The sequence below is a fragment of the Brassica oleracea genome, chromosome C2 (assembly GCF_000695525.1).
Source record: "Brassica oleracea var. oleracea cultivar TO1000 chromosome C2, BOL, whole genome shotgun sequence".
NCBI lineage: Eukaryota > Viridiplantae > Streptophyta > Magnoliopsida > Brassicales > Brassicaceae > Brassica > Brassica oleracea.
In genome coordinates this window covers 45,511,922-45,532,697 of record NC_027749.1, presented here as the reverse complement: position 1 = coordinate 45,532,697, position 20,776 = coordinate 45,511,922, and the positions used below count along the sequence as shown (strand labels likewise).

The following is a 20,776-nucleotide window of genomic DNA, read 5'->3' as shown; positions in this document are numbered from 1 at the left end:
TATTTTTTCATTTGCTTACCCGCCCGTAGGGCGGGTCCGATCCTAGTCTATATATAAAGAGAAGAGATTCTCTTCTTCTAGGTTGAGCCACGTCACTAATTCCTCTCTTATAAGCATGACACGTGTTCAGATTAATAATTTTACTTTTGGTTTCTATTTTGGACTTTAACACGGGTTTGAGCCGTTCAATAAATGGGCTGATGAAATTATTCGAGCCCGATAATAACAGTCGCCGTCTTAAAAAATTGCAAGGTTTTGTTTCTAGGGTTCATGATGTTTTCAACTTCTTATTTCTTAGACCGACCTTGAATTTTCGGGAAGGTGATAGGAGACAAATATTTACAACTAATATCTGGTGAAATCCGCCGTTCGTGCCGATTCTGTTGGAGTTCTTCTCACCAACAAAGGGAAACCGAAACCATTACGGACTGTATTCAATCGTCGTCTTTAACGTCCTTCTTTACTCCTTCTCTCCACTCCTTCCACGATTTATCATTCAATGCACCTCTTCTTCTTCCAATCCGTGAATCTGCAGCTATAAGTAGGTTCGTCTTGACCCCGTAAACTTCATCATTTCAATCCTCACAATCATAATAATCTTTAAAACTTTCTGTGAGTAGAATAGAATACGCCTCTCTCCTCCTTCAAGACTCCAAAGCCGGTCGCTGTACACGGACGAGGTGTAGCTGCTGAGGTTTTGGGAGACCGAGTATGTAAAAAGGGGCGGCTAGGTTATGGGTTTTCATGGCGGAGAGTTTCAGATTTCACCATCATCCTAGATTCTTATTAATGGCAATCAGTAAGTGAACTTTTCCTTTTCGTTCTTCCTGTGCACATGGAATTTACATTTGCTCAATCTTTTTTTGGCATCTGTGTTTGACGATTGGAAGTCAGAATCCGATTTCAAGTCATGGATCTGAAAATTAATGATGTGCTGGCGATGGAAATTTTGTCTTGATACCAACATAATTTCACAACTCGAAGGCTTGGTGATGTTTACGACGCAGGTTAGCGTTTTGCATTTATCCTTCTAAACGTTTTATATGTTTCCTCATACGTTTTTGTTGTTTGTTGATCTGGATTGGGTTGGTGATTTACATGTGAAGTTGTGGCTGATGCTGAGAACCGGAAGAAGTGGTCTAAGTCTCCTTTTACTGGTTTCACATAGGGTGTGGCGTGGTGTCTCTGCCTCTTGCAAGGTGATGTTAGATTAATGTCAGTGTTTGGTGAAACTCCAGATTATGTTATCTATAGAAGATATGATCCCACATTCTTTATGGGTGTGTGTCAAATACACAATTCTTTGGTATAACAATAAGCTGAGGGAGAAGACTTGAGAAGGATCAAAAGAAAAAGGTCTATTTAAGAATCACTGGTATCAGCTTCTAAAAGTTTTCTTCTCTTTTATTTATATAATAATGGGATATAATTTGAACTTTTCATTGACACCTAAAAGTAAAACAAACAGAGTCGATAGGCAGAGGAAAGAAAGAATAACAGAATTGAGGAGTTTTCAAAGATCCTCTTCTTCCTCTCTCATTCTTCTCCTGGTTTGTTCACGAATTTAAAATTTATTGGCTTTTCTTTTTTTAATCGGGTTGAAGTATATTCACGGGCTCTGCTAAGAAATGATCAGAGTTGGTATTATATTGAAGATTTTTTTGACTTTCACGTTTGAAATCTCAAATCCTGTACATCTTAAGGGTTTGATGTCATCTCCTAAATAAAAAAATTACAAAAAAAAAACATTTAAGAATCTATGACCAATTAAGTTTGTCCTCTTCTCTTTTATGAAGGTCTTGAAGATATACATGGATCAACATCCCATTGTTATGAATGTTGATGCATTCTGTTATGTATACATAAAGTTCTTACAGATGACTTCTCTTTTTTTTTTATATAAAAAAAGGATAAAAGATTGAATCTCTTGCATTTGATTTCAGACAAGAACATATATATCTCTTGATTGTTCTTTTACCATTGTTCTTTCTTTATATCTTGATTGTTGCAACAGATTCCTTGAAAAGCTTTTTTTTCAGCTATTAGCTGGTGTATGCAGTAGAAACTCTCCAAAAAAGAAAGACAGAGGTGGTTGCGTTTCTTCACAGAGAAAACTCAGTAACGAGATTCATCAGAAGAAGCATAAACATGGTGGTAGACCTGGAAAATGCCGGGCCAAAATCTCAGCTACGATGCCCGATAAATGATTATAATGAAGGAAATCTCGGTTCCAGATCAGTGCCTTCTGTGTGCTCAGGCCGAGGAGACAACACAACATTTGTTCTTCGATTGCACTTACAGTACTCAGCACTCCAAGCTGCAATATATTTATCTGGAAAGAGAGGAATGCTATACTTCATAACCATACTTCTCGACGGCCAGTGCTCTAATTGAAGACATCTCTCGACAGCTTAGAGCAAAACTTGACATTCTCTCTCCATGGCAACTGGCACGTTCTGCTCCTGTTTCCTTTCCTACCACTTGGATTTCTTTATTATAGAGCCTCAGTTTATTCATGATTGAAGCTAGGAAGCTATTTTTGTATGCAGATCCTTAGGGACTGAGAATTTGTGCTAATTTGTGCTGAATCATGTATGGATGTTGGTTGAAATGAATGATGTAATTCAAAAAATACAAAAAAAAACAAAAACAAGGACACTACTTTGCTTTGGTACATTGCTTTCACAGGAAGCATAATGGGAAGCCGAGACAGAAATCATTCTTCCAACGCCACAGGAGACATCTCAGTGACGACTCAAAGCGAGGAAAGAAAACAATGCAGCTTCAATGCTTACTTATATAACCAGCCTACTGGATCTGCAACCTATGTTAGACAAACTGAGCTTTCTCTGACCGCATGATTATTTAGACTTCTCTGACGCGTCACTGTTCTATGGCGTGCATCACAAGAAATCAGAAGAAGCTATGGCGAGTCCATTAGGCTTTAACGAAGGCTGAGACGAAGCCAACACTATCAACATCCGATAGAGTGTTTATGTAGTACAGAATAAAAATTTTAGGATATTTAAATGATCGTATAAGGGTACTAACATGCAATATAACTGTTTAAATTTAAAATTATAGAAAACAACATAATCTCCATTAGTACACTTTAATGTTGACTCAAATTTTTTTAAAATGAAATAACACAAAGACCATTTAAAGCGCTCACAGTATATCAATACCACAACTTTATAACATAGATAACTATTATTTTTTCTTTGGACAACATAAACAAGTATTTTAAACAAGAAAAATATATCTTATTACATATAATTTTTCCTGATTTAAAATTTTCTAGAAGACAAAAAATCATTATCATACACATTTCTTGCAAATGAAATCCTAAAACACAAACCACAAAATTACACAAAAAATAATAATTTAGATCACAAGTAAAGTATATCTCGCCTGTAGGGCGGGCCGATCCTAGTTTACATATATATTAGGGAAAATTTTATGTTTACCATTTTGATAATACCACTTTTCATCTTTATCACAACTAAAAAGACATTTTCATAAATACATTCTTCGTTAATGAGTAAATGACCTAAGTGCCCCCTAAGTAAACCAGATCTAACGGAGAAAGGGAAAGAGATAAGGTTTGGGGTTCTCACGAAAAATCATTCTACTTTCTTGGCGAAGAGATTGACGGCGACGGCGACTCTCATGACGGCGACATTCACGACGACGACGAGAAAAGGTCTTCTCTCTCACGAGTGACGACGTCTCTCTGGAAAGAGCATCCGGTGACGACGAATCCAAGATCATTTCTCTCAGGCAACAATAACATTCACACTACATGATTCAAAATATCATCTCAAAAATGTTGTCTTCTCTTCACGATTCTCTACAAGTAAGTTCCTAAATTTGTGTATCTTTTTGTTTGTTTTAAGTCATTTGTTGAATTTGTTATTTCTGTTATAAGAAAATAGAAGAAGATTGGTTGAGGATTGTCATGTCCTTAGTTAGATCTAAGAGAAAGAGTATCGATAGTGAACATTGGGTTTTTTGAAAAATTATAACCCTTTATAAATGTGGGTTTCAAGTAATTATAAGATGGGTGAACTCAAGAAGTATTGTCTTGTATTGCAGTTGGATAGTAACGAATTTTGCACAACCTTGATATTGTCTGGTAGGGTTTATAAAAATATTTTTACATCATTTATAAGTAATACAAATATTTAAAATAAATGATTTAAACTAACCTTTTTTGTAGTGGGAATTAATCATTGATTTTCTCTTGTGGCCGTATTTGGCAATTCATATTTTATGTTGGGTTAGATTGTATCTCAAGAGCTTGTTTTGACTTTCTTAATGCGATATATCATATCAAAGGTTATGTTATCGTATTTGGTAGACATTATTGATTAAAAAAAATTTTAGACGAAAAAAATTTGAATGAAGTGATCTTTAGGCGTTTGGCAGATCACCCTAATAAATTCTCATATATTAAACAATGGATGTGCGACATTATACCATTTAATGGAAAAAACCGAGAAAGCAAAAATCTAAATAAAACCAGTGCTCTATAATTATTTTAGGCGTCAGGCTCTCCTGAACCGTAGTGATTTTCTTATAAACCACCCAGATAAATATAATATGATAATAATAAATAATAAATAATTTATTATTTATAAATTGTTAAAAATTTATATATTTTCATAAATGATTTTAGTGTTTTAGTTAATTATTTGATTTATCATATAATTTGAAATAAAATTATTAAAAAGTAGGATTCAATGTTTTTTATAAATCTTATGAAAATAAATAATATGAAAATTATTAATCGTAAATCTTGATATTCAATCTATTATTTTATATATATTTAGCATAATGTTATAATTGGTAAACGTCTAGGCTAGCTAATTAATAATTGAGGCATCCGATTAATCATTTTAGGTGTTAGGCATTGAGTTATTGACCGCTTTGCGCCTAACGCTTTCTTGAACACTGGACAAAACTGATCAGTTATCAGAAGTTTATTTGAATTGATTACAAAATTGAAATAACCAATAATATGTATCTTTATTAAATCATCAAATACGGAAAATATGTATAATTAATATTGCCTTCAGAATTTTTTATCGCCCGTATCCGAACCTGAATACAAACAGTCTTTTGCCTTCTTCACATCGATCTCTTTTTCTGTTCGTTACACACAACAACAAAAACCACAAAGATATAAATAAATGTTAGGAAAATTCGTATATGTTGAATGAATATAAATATAAATTATATTAAATTTATGATTATTACCAAAACTTACTAGGATCTTGAGCCGAAACCCCACGATCAATTTCGGATGGTCTCCCACATGACTTACCACATTTACCGAAACATCCTAATTTATCTCGTACTGGACCAAGGATACATATGTTAAGACAAAGAGTGAAACATTTTTGAAAATCTTTGTTTATATCTTCCGATTCAACTATAAGGTTTCCGATCATCAACATCGTGACCATAAATACAATCTTTGTTTTCATCTCCATTGTTTTTAGATTTCAATTTTTCTCTCAGAAAGGGGGGGGGTTATAATGGACCTAAATTTAAGTCATATGTTATACTATCTAGTCTACTTTATTAAATCAGAAACATTTAATGCACCTAACATTTAGTCATATCTTATATTATATATTCTTTTATTAAAACAGAAACATTTTAATGGTCTTAAGATTTAGTGATAAGTCATATGATATTGTACAAAATGTAATCAATAATTAATAAGATCACTAGATATCCAATGATACTATTAGATATCTTTCCAAACAGTACAACAATTAAATTTATGTTTAAACAATATAAAACATTGAATCGTACTTTTTAATAATGTTTCTTAATTTTATTTCAAATTATATGATAAATCAAATAATTGACTAAAACTCTCAAATCATTTACAAAAATGTATATGCCGTCTAATTAATAATTTAGACATTTAATTATTTTAGGCGCAGGGCATTGAGTAAAAATAATTTAAATTAATATTAAATCAATTAAAAAAGTAGTTTTTTTTTATATTTCGCAAATTGAAAATTATATCCATTTAAAGTTAAATAAGCTTTCATATTAAATTAATCGTGTATGTAAATAAATTATTAGAGTAAATAAATTGACATCTAATTTTTTATAAGAATTTATCAAAATTGAAATTAGCATTAATCAAATACATTATAAATTTTTTTTAATGATAAAGAGGAATTAATTGAAAAACAAAATTAAGAAATATTTTACATAAGTTTTATATTTAATATAAATAGAAATAGTATATTTATATATATTTCAAATATTAAAAAATTAAAAGATTTTAATTTTGTAAATAAAATTTTGTTTTAAAAATATTCTCGCACTTTAAAAAGTGCAATCAGAATCTAGTTATCTTATTAAAATTGAATATCATATGAAAATAATATTACCTTTCACGTTATATCACGAAAAATACAACTGATTTTAAATAATATTAGATTGCATTTGTATAACTTCTAAATATTTTTAGATAAATTTAAAAACTAAGTTTATAAAAGTGGTGAATTTAAAATAACGTGCAAAAATCCAATCCAAAGAATTTAAGGGCGGACAGTCTCGCATGCAGTACAAGAAAACAACCGTAATTTGTTGTTCATATGGATGGTGAGTTATCTATTTGGATTGCAGAGTCTATATGAGTCTGTTTATTTTGCTGACAAAAAAAAAGTAAAACCCAAGATAAAAACGCAGACGAAAAGAAGAAACTCAATCACGATGAAATCCCTCTAAAACCTAAAGGGTGGAAATTTTGGTTTAAATATGAGTTCGGTTTGGGTTCATTTTGGTTTGGTTTATTTGATACTAAAAAAAATTATACCAAAGTCAACAGAAATTAGTTTGGTTTAGTTTATGTATGGTTTTAGTTTGGTTTGTTTTTGGTTCGGTTTAGTTTATGTTCAGTTTGGTTTAATTTTGTTTAATTTGTTTTTGTTCAGTTTAATATATGTATCCTTGGTTTCCAGTACGAGATAAATTAGGATGTTTCCAGTACGAGTAATGAGAATGGTGTCGGGTATGTTAAGCTTATGGGTTGTTAGTACGAGTAATGAAAAAAGTTACACACCGAAACATCCTAATTTATCTCGCACTGGACCAAGGATACATATGTTAAGACAAAGAGTGAAACATTTTTGAAAATCTTTGTTTATATCTTCAGATTAAACGATAAAGTTTCCGATCATCAACATCGTGACCATAAATACAATCTTTCTTTTCATCTCCATTGATTTTAGATTTCAATTTTTTTTCTCAGAAAGACGTGGGGGGAGGAAATATATCTTTTGAAAATATTATTTAGCTTATTGTTTAGTACTTTTATAATGGACCTCACTTTAAGTCATATGTTATATTATATTATATAGACTACTTTATTAAATCGGAAACATTTAATGCAAACATTTAGTCCTATCTTATATTATATATTCTTTTATTAAAACAGAAACATTTTAATGGTCTTAACATTTAGTCATAAGTCATATGATATTGTACAAAATGTAATCAATAATTAATAAGATCACTAGATATCCAATGATACTATTAGATATCTTTCCAAACAGTACAACAATTAAATTTGTGTTTAAGCAATATAAAACATTAAATCCTACTTTTTAATAATGTTTCTTAATTTTCTTTCAAATTATATGATAAATCAAATAATTGACTAAAACTCTCAAATCATTTACAAAAATGTATATGCCGTCTGATTAATAATTTAGACATTTAATTATTTTAGGCGCAGGGCATTGAGTAAAAATAATTTGAATTAATATTAAATCAATTAAAAATGTAGATTTTTTTATATTTCGGAAATTGAAAATTATATTCATTTAAAGTTAAATAAGCTTTCATATTAAATTAATAGTGTATATAAATAAATTATTAGAGTAAATAAATTGACATCTAATTTTTTTATAAGAATTTATCAAAATTGAAATTAACAATTAATCAAATACATTATAAAATTTTTAATGATAAAGAGGAATTAATTGAAAAACAAAATTTAGTAATATTTTATATAAGTTTTATATTTAATATAAATAGAAATAGTATATTTATATATATTTCAAATATTAAAAAAATAAAATAAAAATTAATTTTTAAAATAAAATTTTGTTTAAAAAATATTCTCGCACTTTAAAAAATGCGAATCAGAATCTAGTTATCTTATTAAAATTGAATATCATATGAAAATAATATTACCTTTCATGTTATATTACGAAAAGTACAACTGATTTTAAATAATATTAGATTGCATTTGTATAACTTCTAAATATTTTTAGATAAATTTAACAAACTAAGTTTATAAAAGAGGCGAATTTAAAGTAACGTGCAAAAATCCAATCCAAAGAATTCAAGGGCGGACAGTCTCGCACGCAGTGCAAGAAAACAATTGTAATTTGTTGTCCATATGGATTTATCTATTTGGATTGCATAGTCTATATGAGACTGTTTATTTTGCTGACAAAAAAAAAAGTAAAATCCAAGATAAAAACGCAAATGAAAAGTAAAGAAGAAACTTAATCACGATGAAATTCCTCTAAAACCTAAAGGGTGGAAATTTCGGTTTAAAAATGAGTGCGGTTTGAGTTCATTTTGGTTTGGTTTATTTGATACTAAAAAAAATTATACTGAAGTCAACAGACATTAGTTTGGTTTAGTTTATGTTTGGTTTTAGTTTTGTTTGTGTTTGGCTCAGTTTAGTTTATGTTCAATTTGGTTTAATTTGGTTTTGTTTGTGTTTGTTCAGTTTAATCGAGTTGATTTTTACGTTTTATTTGACTAGGTCGGTTTGGCTGAGTCGGTTTAATTTGGTTATGTACGGGATTTTTTGTCGACCCCTTTAAAAACCTGATTCATGAAAATTGTAAGCATAAAAAATTATCAGAATTTTATAAAGATATGAAAAAGGCATAAGGAAACACTAAACTAAACATGATCAAAGCTGAAAATATCATAGCAAAAGGAAATCCTTTTTTTTTTGTCACAATATGATGTGGTGTAGGTTCAAAAGGGTGACAAAACTAAACATGTAAAACAGAATAATAAAACATAGCATATTTGCCAACAAATATGCGAAATCGCTAGAACATACAATTATTTATTTTTTTCCAAAACGTTATCGTTCAAGGAAATCCTGAATATATATATATATATATATATATATATATATATATATATATATATATTAGGGCCGGCCCGCTCTATGGGCGGATGTTGAAGAAAATGACATAGAAGAATTATTGTCAAAGAATAGTTATTTTTATGAACATAAATTCTCTAATATGTTTTATCGAAGTGTTTTAACAAATTTTTTGAATTGTCTAGACTATTTTTATTTCTTAATAACGAATTTTGTAACACATGGATTATATGCCTAAATTTGTCAAACTTATAAAAATATATGTAATACTTGCATTGTACATTATATTTAATTTAATTCTAAATTTTGAATAGTCAGTTGGTTTGACTTTGTTTTTCGAGTCGGTTAAGTTGATCCATAGTTATTGTTTTTTTTTGTTTTTTTCATTTGTTTCATAATAATCGTCTTTTTATGAAAATAAAAACCTATCGAGTTAACTACTATTTACATAAACTGTGCTAGTTTGAATCGTCAAAAGCAGAGTCAACATAACAAAAAGTTCATTATGAGTGTAATGAATTGATTTTTTTTATATAAATTTGGAATTAATTTAACCCTGAAGTAATTTTATAATTTTATTTGCTCTGGACTTGATCCCTTTGAGATACTCGATCAAGATTCGCTGCTGGTATGAACCTCCTTCCTGGTAGGGCCATCAACATTACAATGGTTAAGTGTGAGGAATTTTAAAAACCGGATCAAACAATTGTATTATCATCTGGTTTAAACCCAAATTAAACCCGATTAGCGTGTTAGACTTTCTTTCACATTGTTGTGTTTTTTTTTATTATATGTGTAGAGAGACATTACATAAAACAAAGTTTATGTTACTTACAAATCGAATCAGCGTGCGCTCAATTCGTTTCTTTATAACAGCAGAAAGCTCATCGGTCGTTACTTCACCTTTCTTGAGTGTTAACCTTTTAAGAAAAACTTGTTCCATTGTTCCTCAGGAGCTGGAAAGACATAATAAACCAAATGTGAACTTCTTTGCGTCGACTGACTACATGGAAAATAAGGTTGCATAAAGAGACCTTTGATCAGAGTTTCCAGAAAATGCTTTGCCTTTACAACTTCGTTCCCTGTGATCGGATGCAAACGTGGTGAGATTCTGTTTGTGGATAATGGAAGCTTAGAGTGAGCGAGTGACTTGAGCACATGCACCTCTCTTTGCGTAGCTACGCTTGGAGAGGACCGTAGCAGCATAGAGTTGTAGAACTTTCTGAAGCTTAGCTGCAAGCCTTGGTTTGTCTTTATCTTCTTTTGCCTGAAAACAACCTTCAGCCTCTCAAACTATCATAAAAAAAATACATTGATACTCTATTAAAGGAGAGACCTTTTGAAATAAAAATCACTGTCTTACACGTGAAAACAACAATCATAACACTTTACCTGCCGTAGCTGAGCACTAACTTCTGAAAGAAATCCTTCGTCTAATTGCCCTTCTTTTTCCCGTTGTATCATTTCCTGTTAATACATTTATATCATCAGTACCTTTGTATACAAGATGTTGAACATGTCTTGGTCAAAGGAAAGTGAACATATGTGTACACACCTTTTCCATTTGATTGATAGCTTCAGGATCTCTTGGAGGCCATGAAATTTCTTCCCCTCCCTCCACAACAGGTCTTAATATCCCTTTCAGAACATCAGTAGACGACTCTATCTTCTCCTACATACATGGATACAATAAACTCTCAGTCAACTAACAAAAACTGGATATGTAAGGAAATGGAAAAATAAAAGAAAGATAAGAAAAAACCCCGAGTCTTATTCACAACGCAGTCAACTATGGTCATCACAGTTGTAGCTAACTCTTCATAGTCCTTCTGCAAAGAGACATAAACGAAAAAAGAGAACTTTTGAAAATCTGCTTGATGATTGAAATAATAAAGAAGAATAGAAATGTTTGCCTTGTCATCAAATAATAAATAATACAGAAAAATAAAGATTCACCATGCAACATAGCTTAAAAGAGCACTTGCCGGATTTGAGGTCGGAGAAAAAAGCTCTGGAATTAGCCATTTCAGAATATTTTAATATAAGATGTAAGAGATAGGAAGAGGAAATGTGTTCAAGAGGAGGAATCTCACCTCTATTTATACATATCCTGACACCGCCTCTAAGATCGAAAGGAAGCTTTGAATACACATCGTGATGGAGCCAATGAATAGGATTTATGAGGAAGCCATTAACAACACCGTTTCAGGTCGTAGAAGAAGCGCAGAGGTCACCGGCCGCCGCACATCGAGAAAAGAAGAACTCATTTCCTTCGAAGCAGGGTATTAGGGTTATGGGGGATCTCCTTCACGTTGGTCCAGACCCTTGCAAATTAAACAGCCCAATATCACCATATATGTCAAACGAAGCCCAGAAAGATAGATGTTAAATGAAATGATGCGTTTTGGATGCAGGGACATGTGTCGCGCAGACATAAACTAAATTTCCAAGCTGGCATCCCATGTGGCGCAAGGAGGAGGGATAAAACCCTCTTTTATATATATATAGATAGATAGATATGTTTTGGAAGTTCTTTAAACAATGCTTTCTGATCTTCCCTTAGTGATCTCTTTAGTTGCTGGAGGAATATCAAAAAGTCCGTCACCGTTTTCACCGTCAAGATGTGGCTTTTCCGGATCATCTTGCTTCTCTTCGGTTAATGGTTATATCCTTAGGGCCTAAGAAACTGGGCTGATTCGTTGAAGACATTAGCCTTGTTCACATTCTATCCTGTAATCGCCACATTGTTCTGTTTCTCTGTTATCCTCTGCAACAACAAAAAAGATCAGGTCAGGACCATCACGCAAGACCACTGTTCTGTTATGTCGAACCAGATTATTCCACTGTAACATCCATGACCACAACTCGGATCCTTCCGGGAATGAAAGCGGAAAAGCATTTGATTTGTGTCAGTAACTTACGTTGTATGGAATGTTTGTTGGTCTTCCATTGATAAGACCACTGGTGTATCCAGTGTAACCAGCCATTGCACCATGAACAACGCTCCGAGCAAGAAGTGTACAGTAAATATTGTCTGATGCATTGGTTAAACAGCCCGAATCATGTATGTAGGATCTAAAAGCAAGAAATGAAGAAATGAGTTTACAATATCCAAATAGTTGAAAAGTGGGGAGAAAGAGTTATGGTTTTTGTTACCTATGTATTTGAGATTCCTCACCATGTTAAGCTTCTTAAAATGATCCTATCACCAGAAGAAAAAGAAAAAGAAAAACATTATGATGAGTTTTAACTTTTAAAGTTATTAACGTATCTCTTGGATCAAAATAGAAACAGAGCAAAGGAAACAAACGTGAGAGAACTAATAATGGAGTCTCTCACCTCCCCCTCTTGTGATCTAATCTCTAGATAAGGATCTCTCTTATTATCACTTCTACTTATACACTACTTATGCATGGAATAGGCTAAAGACTCATGACCCAGCACATTTACTCTAACCCATTAACCACTTTGTATCTTCTGAAAATGAGTCTCGTAACAGTTATCTGGAATGGCATAAGAGAAAGTTTGAATCTAATTTTTACCTTGATGCTTTGTGGTAGCCAGAAGCCGACATCTTTAAGAAGCTTGTAATCAGAGGCGTCAGTGTTAAATTCATGCTTTTGCACATCAACTCTTGCCCTGCTTCTTCAGCAAGAACAATCACCATGTGACCACTCAACCTTGATCTGTTTATCAAAGAACTCCAAGAGTCCAACTTCCCTTAGAGATAAGAGGATGACTAAGGAGTAAGGCAGCAATAAACATCTCTGCTAGCCTATGTAGCATGCATTGCTATGAATCAAAGGTCTTTATTTGTAATGTTAAAAGCAAAAACACATAAGAAAAAAGTTACACTGTAACGACCCATAAGCTTAACATACCCGATACCATTCTCATTACTCTCTGCTTCAACATGTGATGTGTTGATGCTCGGTGATCTTCCTCAACAAACCTGTAGTATATAACCACCAGGACCGTTGATGCATGATTCTCATTCCAAGACGGATGTTCCCGAAAGTGAGATGTCATCTTTGACCTGTTGTTATTGTAGTGCTCAAGGAATGGTTTCATTCAACTATATTATTCATTTCCCTGTAATAACCAAAGCAACCAACCTTAAATCTGTAATCACAGACCAAACAACAAACTTAGCAGTTAAATGATAATGGATACAATTACCATATATCTCTGAATCCATAACATGGGATCAAGTTATCTTGATCGAAAACCAATGAAGTCTTTCCAATGATGGAAATAGCTTTCTGATAAGGGTTTCTTATTCCAATGTAATGCAGGCTCTTCCTACCGAATGATTTCGCCCCCAAATCAAATCTGTCCGTCTATGTGGCAAACATCAGGAGAGAGGAAATCTTTTTTTTTATAATAACTAGAGGTTTGGCCGTTCTCCGGGCGGAAGTTTTTATATTTTAAAAATTTATGAACCAAAATTTTTTTCCATATCTAAATGTATTTAAAATCAAATATTTATTTTTACCTTGTCTCATTTAACTATTTTTTTTTTGAAACACATCTCATTTAACTATTATAATACTATTTTTAAATTGAAAATCTTTAGATTATTCTTGTATTTGATGTAACAATTTTAATACTATTAGATATAGTAAAATATTATGGTTGCATTGAAAATCTCTTCAGCATCTTTGAGATTCGCTCACTTCCTCTACACATTCTTCTTTGTCTAAAAAAAACCTGAAATAAGTAAGAAGAGGCTAGAGGTAAGTGATAAATTTTCAGAGGTGAGTTAGTTTCATTTCTGAGTTAATACAGAGAAAATACCTTGAATGTTGTCCACTGTCCACTTAAAGAATTATTTTCTTTGTTCCCCTGTGCGCTGCCTCCAAGCATGAGCCAAGAACCAAACTCTGGTTGGATTTGTCTGAATGTGTAGATAGGAAAAGGTGCCTTAAATTAGAGTTTTTGGTTAAGTTTGTATAAGTTTAAAGGTAAAAAAAGCAGAGAAATGCATAATCGTTGACTGACTCAGCTTTGGATCTTTGGCTTGTGATCCTAACGCTTGTCTTTTGTATATATAGAAAACATTGTATTTGAGGGAGGTTATCAAAAAAAATTCAGTGACTTCCAAAGGTAAATGTTTTTGTGAGACTCACTATTGTTATCTCCCCTAGGTGAGCTAAACATGGTATGTATTTCTCTCCCTGTGTACAACACTCAACCGCAGGGTTGACACGCAAAGAACCATATTAAGGACACAACCGAGAAGCCAGATTCGCACGCCTTTAATCTCCTCGTTCAGTCTGCATATTGAACCACAGAAGAACTTATTCAGTCTGCATTTGAAATGTAGACGTCCAGGCTAAGGAACCGCATGAAGCAAACTTATTTGGAAAAATAGGCAGTGTTCTCTCTGTTCAGATAAGACTAACATCGAGATCATTATGGAAGTACCTGAGGCAAGAGTGGATGTATTGGTTCCCTTTAGTGGTTCATACAACACGGGAAAAGCAGTTCAAGTTGATTGTTCTTTATAGACAGAAAACTGAATCTATCGCTTCAAGACCTTAATAAGATTACTGTTTTTAATCTTACCGGTTACATGAATGCGTCCTGCAATTTTCAAAGCAACTAATAAAATCAATTGAGCTTTCAGTAGACTATAACACCATCAAGAAGCCCACATTAGCTACACAAACAAATAATCCCGTGAAAGAAAGAAACAGCTTTTATGATAAAAACAGATCAAAAGCATCAAACTTGGCAATGTTTTCATCGTTCTACTGGAGAATCTTATAAACCTGTCAAAAAAAGTCTTGTTCAGAAAGATGCAAATCATCAGCAGTGATAGAGAAGGGATTGATACAACGATTTAAGATAGAAACATTGTACATGCTGCAATCTCTTACCATAGACAGTGTTGAATCATGAGGAAATAGCAAATGAGTGTTGGTGAGCATCGTACTGTAAGAAAGAATTGATTTTACATAGCGCGGCTCCGTCACCAATCATTAAAAAGCAAAAGTTTCAATCTTACATATCTAAAGTACTCCAACAGCCGTGGGCAAACCTAATTGCCAATCAGAAGAAGAGGAGGAAACACACATTGATCCACCTTTTTGATTGAAGAATGAAGCGAGAAAGAACATGAAGCAGCTTCATAAAAATTGAAAGAAACTAATATTACAAAATGAACAAAATTATCGGATTAGAACATGTTTTCATACATGATCATCTATAACAAGAAGCTTCTGACCAATTAGGAAGCTACCTTTCGTTGTGTTCCACGCTTTCTACCGAATGATTTCGTCCCCAAATCAAATCACCAGTCAGCTTTCAGATCAGAGTGGTATTCACTTAAAATCTAGACTAAAACATTGGCTATACATAAAGAACGTGCCTTGTTTAACCTGTTCACTTGTTGCTCTTGGTGACATCAATACCAACAATCAGATACGAGGACTCCAAACCAGCATGTGGAAGAGTAGAAGCAACCTGTCACGAGAAAGAAAATCAAACAAAACCCCCAATAGACATAAATAAACTCACATAAAGCAAGACAAAAGAAGTTTATGCGATTCAAACCTCATCTTTGATGGAGCGGTAGTTATCACCAACCCGTGAAAACTTGCTCTCAAGATTATTCTGAGGATTATTGGAGGGTGCGTGCAGTACCTAACACAAATATTCTTATGTCTTTTTGTGTCCTAGATTTGGAAAACAATAAATAATTTATAACAGAGGTGTGCCTTACCTGAGCCTGACAAAAATAATAATTTCCACTCCCACTATCATCTCCCATAACACAAAAGCTTTGAGAGTGCAGTACCTAACACATAAACTGCAGTCACTGAGACGATTTGATCTCTACCAACTTTGTTTACTGTCCATCATCATCACCTTCAGATTCCCCTTGAGCTTCTGACTCGTCCCCAATATCCTCAAAAAGCTTATCAACATCAACTCCTAACTCTTAACTCTTTATTGAAATATCAGATTTTCCACAGCCTCCTAAAATTTGAACTTATATCCCAAAACGTGTAAACATGAATTTCATTTGTGTTCAACATCGTGGCTCACAATGATATAAAATACACATACTACATATATATTACCCTTAAACTAGAGTAGCTTTTCCCCAAATTGGACAGAAAATTTATCATCTTCTTTTAAGTTTTACTTGGGTCCAAAAGAAACAAACATGAAAAAACTCTTATTATTTCATTGGCGATGACCTTTTGGTACAGCTACCACATAGTGGAAAGGCACTGTTCTTTGAGGTAGTGTTCCGTCTTCTTCATCGTCATCAAATTCCAGCAAGTACCTAATGTGATCATAAAAATCTTAACCAATAAATGCTTAATTAGTTTTTATGATGGATATGAAGCGAATTGTGGAGGAACTTACTCGTCAGACTTCCTCTGGAACCAGATGTGCAACATGCAGGTTAGAGTATTATTCTGATATTAGTTTGCTGAAGCGAGATTGAAAATGGTGTGTAAGAAAAAGAGTAAAAACGCTAACCTTTCGTGGTGTGCTTATAACAACCGCCTTGTAAAGCGCTGTGGTTCCTGGATATACAGCTAGAACTTGTTTCCTTGGTAGAAACTCTTGCGTGTTTGAAAGATCAGTCCTTTTTGGAAAGGGTAAAATGCATGACATTGGTAGTTTATACGTCCTGAAATATATAGCAAAGAGAATGATAATCAGAAAGTTATTAGAATTGTCATTCCAAAACTTTCTTAAGTTTACTCATAATGATCCTCAATTACCTCTGGCCACCTATTTCTTCATCATCTCCTGGTTCCTCATCAAATACTTCAACTCTGTGACAAAATGTTTGAGCCTTTTTTAAAAATCCATATATATGAATCCATTGGAGACGAAAAATATATATAATTGCATCATACGCCGGTTTAATCCAAGAATTATTGGCTATGTTGGATTGTTATTAGAAGCTTACTCTTTTGTTTCTCTATCGAAGTTAATTACTTTCACCACAATCCATTCATCGTACTCGGCATCATCTGCTGTAATTCTTGCAGCAACCTACATAAAACATATTATGTCATAATGGTTTTTCTTTTTCCTTTATTTTGAATCAACTCAGCAGCTCAAAGAAGTAACTGTTGTTGTACCTGTTCACCCTTTAGACTGGCATATATGGAAAGAGGAAGAACTCTTGTTACATCCACTTTCATTCTCTTCCTCTTATTGCCTTCTGCCACTTATGTCATATCATTACAAGCATCGTAAAAAAAATCCTAATCCCTCTCAAAAGAGTGTGTCAAAGTCTTTCCCTTTCTCACAAGTCTCCAAAAGAGTAAAAACATGACAGGACTATACCTAGTTTTCTGCGTTGTTGTCTTGTTGTCTTGTTGATCCCGATAGAAAAAATCAAACATCAAATTATTTATATATAACAAAAAATTTCATCAAAATATATATACTTAATATTGAGTCAAAATTTTTAACCCACATATTAAAACTATTTTAGAAAATATCTTTACACAAATATTTTCGTTTAATTAATATTTAATTATAAAAATTATATTAATTTTTAACTTCTATAATAGAAAAACATTATTTCCAAATAACAACATAATATATATAATAGATCTCCTAAATATTTTTAAAACATTGGTAGATTTATCTGTTTTATTTAAATATTTTTTTGAATATTCATCATTTTTTTGCAAATTTGATTTTTGTATGTTTCTTGTAGGACATGTAGTCGAGTACTGCTTTTGTATCGGTAAAAAAATATTTATCTTAATTTTTAAAATTTATGATAGAAAATATTATTTTCAAATAACAACATAATATATATAAGAATTATTTTATTTTTCAAATATGATTTCAAATAAATAAATAAATCTACCAATGTTTTAAAAATGTTCAGGAGATCTCTTACGTTTTAAAATATTCATTTTTTTTTATTTGCAAATTTTTTTGTATGTTTCTCGTAAGACATGTAATCGAGTACTGTTTTTGTATCGGTAGAACATAAACATGAGTTTTTATGGTAACCAGTTAGTGGTAACACATATTAACAAAATTTACAATTGTTAGAGAATGCATTTTCAAAAAACTAAACACTAATAAATTAAAATAATAAACTGTAAAAAGCTAAACAATAATAAATTAAAATAATAAACTATATATGCTATTAATGAGCTTATATTAACAAAATCCAAAAATATATAACCTTTTTATACCAAAAACACAGATATAATCCTTTCATGACATATAAGAAAAAAATCTTCTTATATAATATTTTTAAGATAATAATATATCAAATATTTGTGTAGATGATAATTATCATATTTTTCTTAAAACTGTTTATTATCTAATATAAATATTATTAAAATTATCTATTAAAATCACTGACTCACCTAAAAAAAATTTATATATAATAATAAATAAAATAATATCAAATATTTGTAACGATGATATATTATAATTATCATGCTTTCAAAACTGTTTATTATTAGAATATATAATAAAACATCTATATAAACTATATAAATCTAAAATTATGGAGAATACCACATCAGCAAATTCGATAAAATCAAATCCACTGCGGGAATATTATAAAACATTATACTAAGAAAAACTTGGGGTTAATTACTTGAACAAGATCTAAACCCAAATACCTAACTAATCGAACCACTCTCAGATCATCATCACATATTTGGGAAGTTTATGTTTGAAGCTTACAAAGTTGACGCTTCTTATACATCTTACCGATCTCGACAAGACTTCCTCTTGTTCTTTCCTTAACCGATCAAGCTCCCGCAATGTCCGGCGTTGACGACTTCGTCCGCTCAGGCTTCTACGACACGAGCCCCTAGAAAATCAGGCAAACCTGCTCAAAAATCCCAAACAAAAATAATAATTATGTTTGAATGTCGTCAAAACAGTGGAAGAACACGTCTCTGCAACTAAGGAATAAAAGGTCTGACTTTTTTCAGTTTAAAAAAAAAATTATTTCAAAATCGAGGTCGCATTTTTTATTTTGTTTTATTGGCTGGCAGTTCAATAATGATACGTGTCTTTTCGCGTAAAGGGTAAGTTTTCAAAACATATTTCATATGTATCTACACATTCGTAATTACATCCCAGTCATTTAGTATAACTGACTAGTATTTGCAGCAGTAGCTGAGTGATGTAAAATGCATTGAACAGAGTTGTTAACCTTTGTTTTTGAGTTTTAGTCAACACCTTACAAGTTCTTTCAACTACTTCCAGCTTAGAATAGCAATAGTGAATAAGTACAATACGATATCAAAATCAAATATAATTTTGACAAAGAATATTAAGCTAGAAAATTAATGTGGAATATCATAGTATCTATTTCAAGTGCATCAATCAGATTATACATGGCTGCATCACTATCGCTTCTCCAGCATCCTTCTTTGATAAAAGATGAATCGATTTTGCTATACCAAGCTCTTGGAGCTTGTTTTAGTCCATATAAAGCTTTCCGTAACCTTAAAACCTTGTCTTCAGCTCCCTCTTGAACATATCCTAGAGGTTGTTCTGTATAAACCCCTTCAGTAATTTTTCTCATTTAGAAACACTGACTTTACATCTAACTGATGTAGTATCCATTGCTTCTGAGCTGCCACTGCAAGAACCATCTGAATGGTATCATGTCAAGACACTGGTGCAAAAGTTTCAGTGTAAGGTTGTGAATTATTGAAGTTAAACTTGATTTTGGGCTATGCTTAATTATAGGCCAATAAACTCTTATTGGACTAAACCCAAAATTAAGCTCAAGTTCTAGAATCTTTCTAGAATTATCATCACCTCCTCAAGAAGAAAAAATCTACATATTGTATTAGAAAAATCTAGAGAATAAGAAAATATCTAGGAAGTAAGGAGGTGATGGTGGAATAATCTAGATTTTTGTAAGATAGTTTAGGAGGCTATAAATACCTCATCATCCTTTCATTTGTACGCAAGAAGTTGAACAAGTAAAGTATAAGAAAGTTTTCTTAAAGAAAGAGTGCTCTGCTCAAAGTTCTCTAAATCTCTTTGAGAGTTCTTCCATATTATTCTTCATACTTGGAAGTTTTCTTGTTTCTTTCGTATTCTCGGGTATTACGGTCTTGGGCTAGTGTTATGCACTATCAAGGGTGGCTTCTTTACATGGTATCAGAGCTATTCTAATCTTGTGCTCATCAAGATCGGTTTTTAAAGAGAGCTCAGGTCTATTCTAAGTATGGAATCAATGGGTCGTGTTGTTGGATTGGGAATGGAAATCCTAAACCAATCTAACTACCGGTTATGAAGTCATGCATGGAGTCATACCTGGTGAGTGAGGACTTATGGGATGTCGTCGGTGGTAACAACACAACACCACCAAGGGGAAATGCTGCAACCCCGGAAGCGACAAAGGAATGGACACGGAAGAATGCCAAGGCGGAGTTTGCTTTGAAGAGGTCCATTTCTTCAAGCATATTTGAGCATGTCTCAAGGTGTACATCCGCTAGTTCCATTTGGCAAGCTTTAGATCAATTGTTCAACAAGAAGAATGAGGCTAAGCTACAATTATTAGAAAATGATCTTGCGAATGCGAAGCAGGGGGAGTCTTCAATCTCAGAGTTTTTTATCAAGGTAAAGAACCTATGC

General features: G+C 32.3%; 1 protein-coding gene and 2 pseudogenes across 1 annotated transcript; all 3 read right to left on the bottom strand.

Moving 5' to 3' along the window:
- Positions 1-9,716: 9,716 nt before the first annotated feature.
- On the bottom strand, positions 9,717-11,191 carry LOC106324370 (annotated as a pseudogene).
- A 509-nt stretch (positions 11,192-11,700) lies between these two features.
- LOC106324368 lies at positions 11,701-13,364 on the bottom strand (annotated as a pseudogene).
- A 1,812-nt stretch (positions 13,365-15,176) lies between these two features.
- Positions 15,177-19,091, bottom strand: LOC106326826 (SAGA-associated factor 29-like). Its single transcript, XM_013764759.1, has 10 exons — positions 18,860-19,091; positions 17,278-17,513; positions 17,103-17,188; positions 16,912-16,965; positions 16,664-16,817; positions 16,547-16,560; positions 15,894-16,463; positions 15,725-15,814; positions 15,411-15,634; positions 15,177-15,295 (listed from the first exon to the last, which is right to left on the bottom strand). The coding sequence occupies exons 2-7, from the start codon at positions 17,338-17,340 to the stop codon at positions 16,361-16,363; spliced, it is 474 nt and encodes a 157-aa protein (XP_013620213.1). The 5' UTR covers positions 17,341-17,513; positions 18,860-19,091; the 3' UTR covers positions 15,177-15,295; positions 15,411-15,634; positions 15,725-15,814; positions 15,894-16,360.
- Positions 19,092-20,776: the final 1,685 nt, after the last annotated feature.

Coding starts and splice junctions, on each gene's coding strand:
- LOC106326826 (XM_013764759.1), bottom strand. CDS start 17,340: ATGAAAGTGGATGTAACAAGAGTTCTTCCTCTTTCCATATATGCCAGT. Junction 17,189..17,277: donor CCAGTCTAAAGGGTGAACAG/GTACAACAACAG, acceptor TGTTTTATGTAG/GTTGCTGCAAGAATTACAGC. Junction 16,818..16,911: donor GAAGAAATAGGTGGCCAGAG/GTAATTGAGGAT, acceptor TATATATTTCAG/GACGTATAAACTACCAATGT.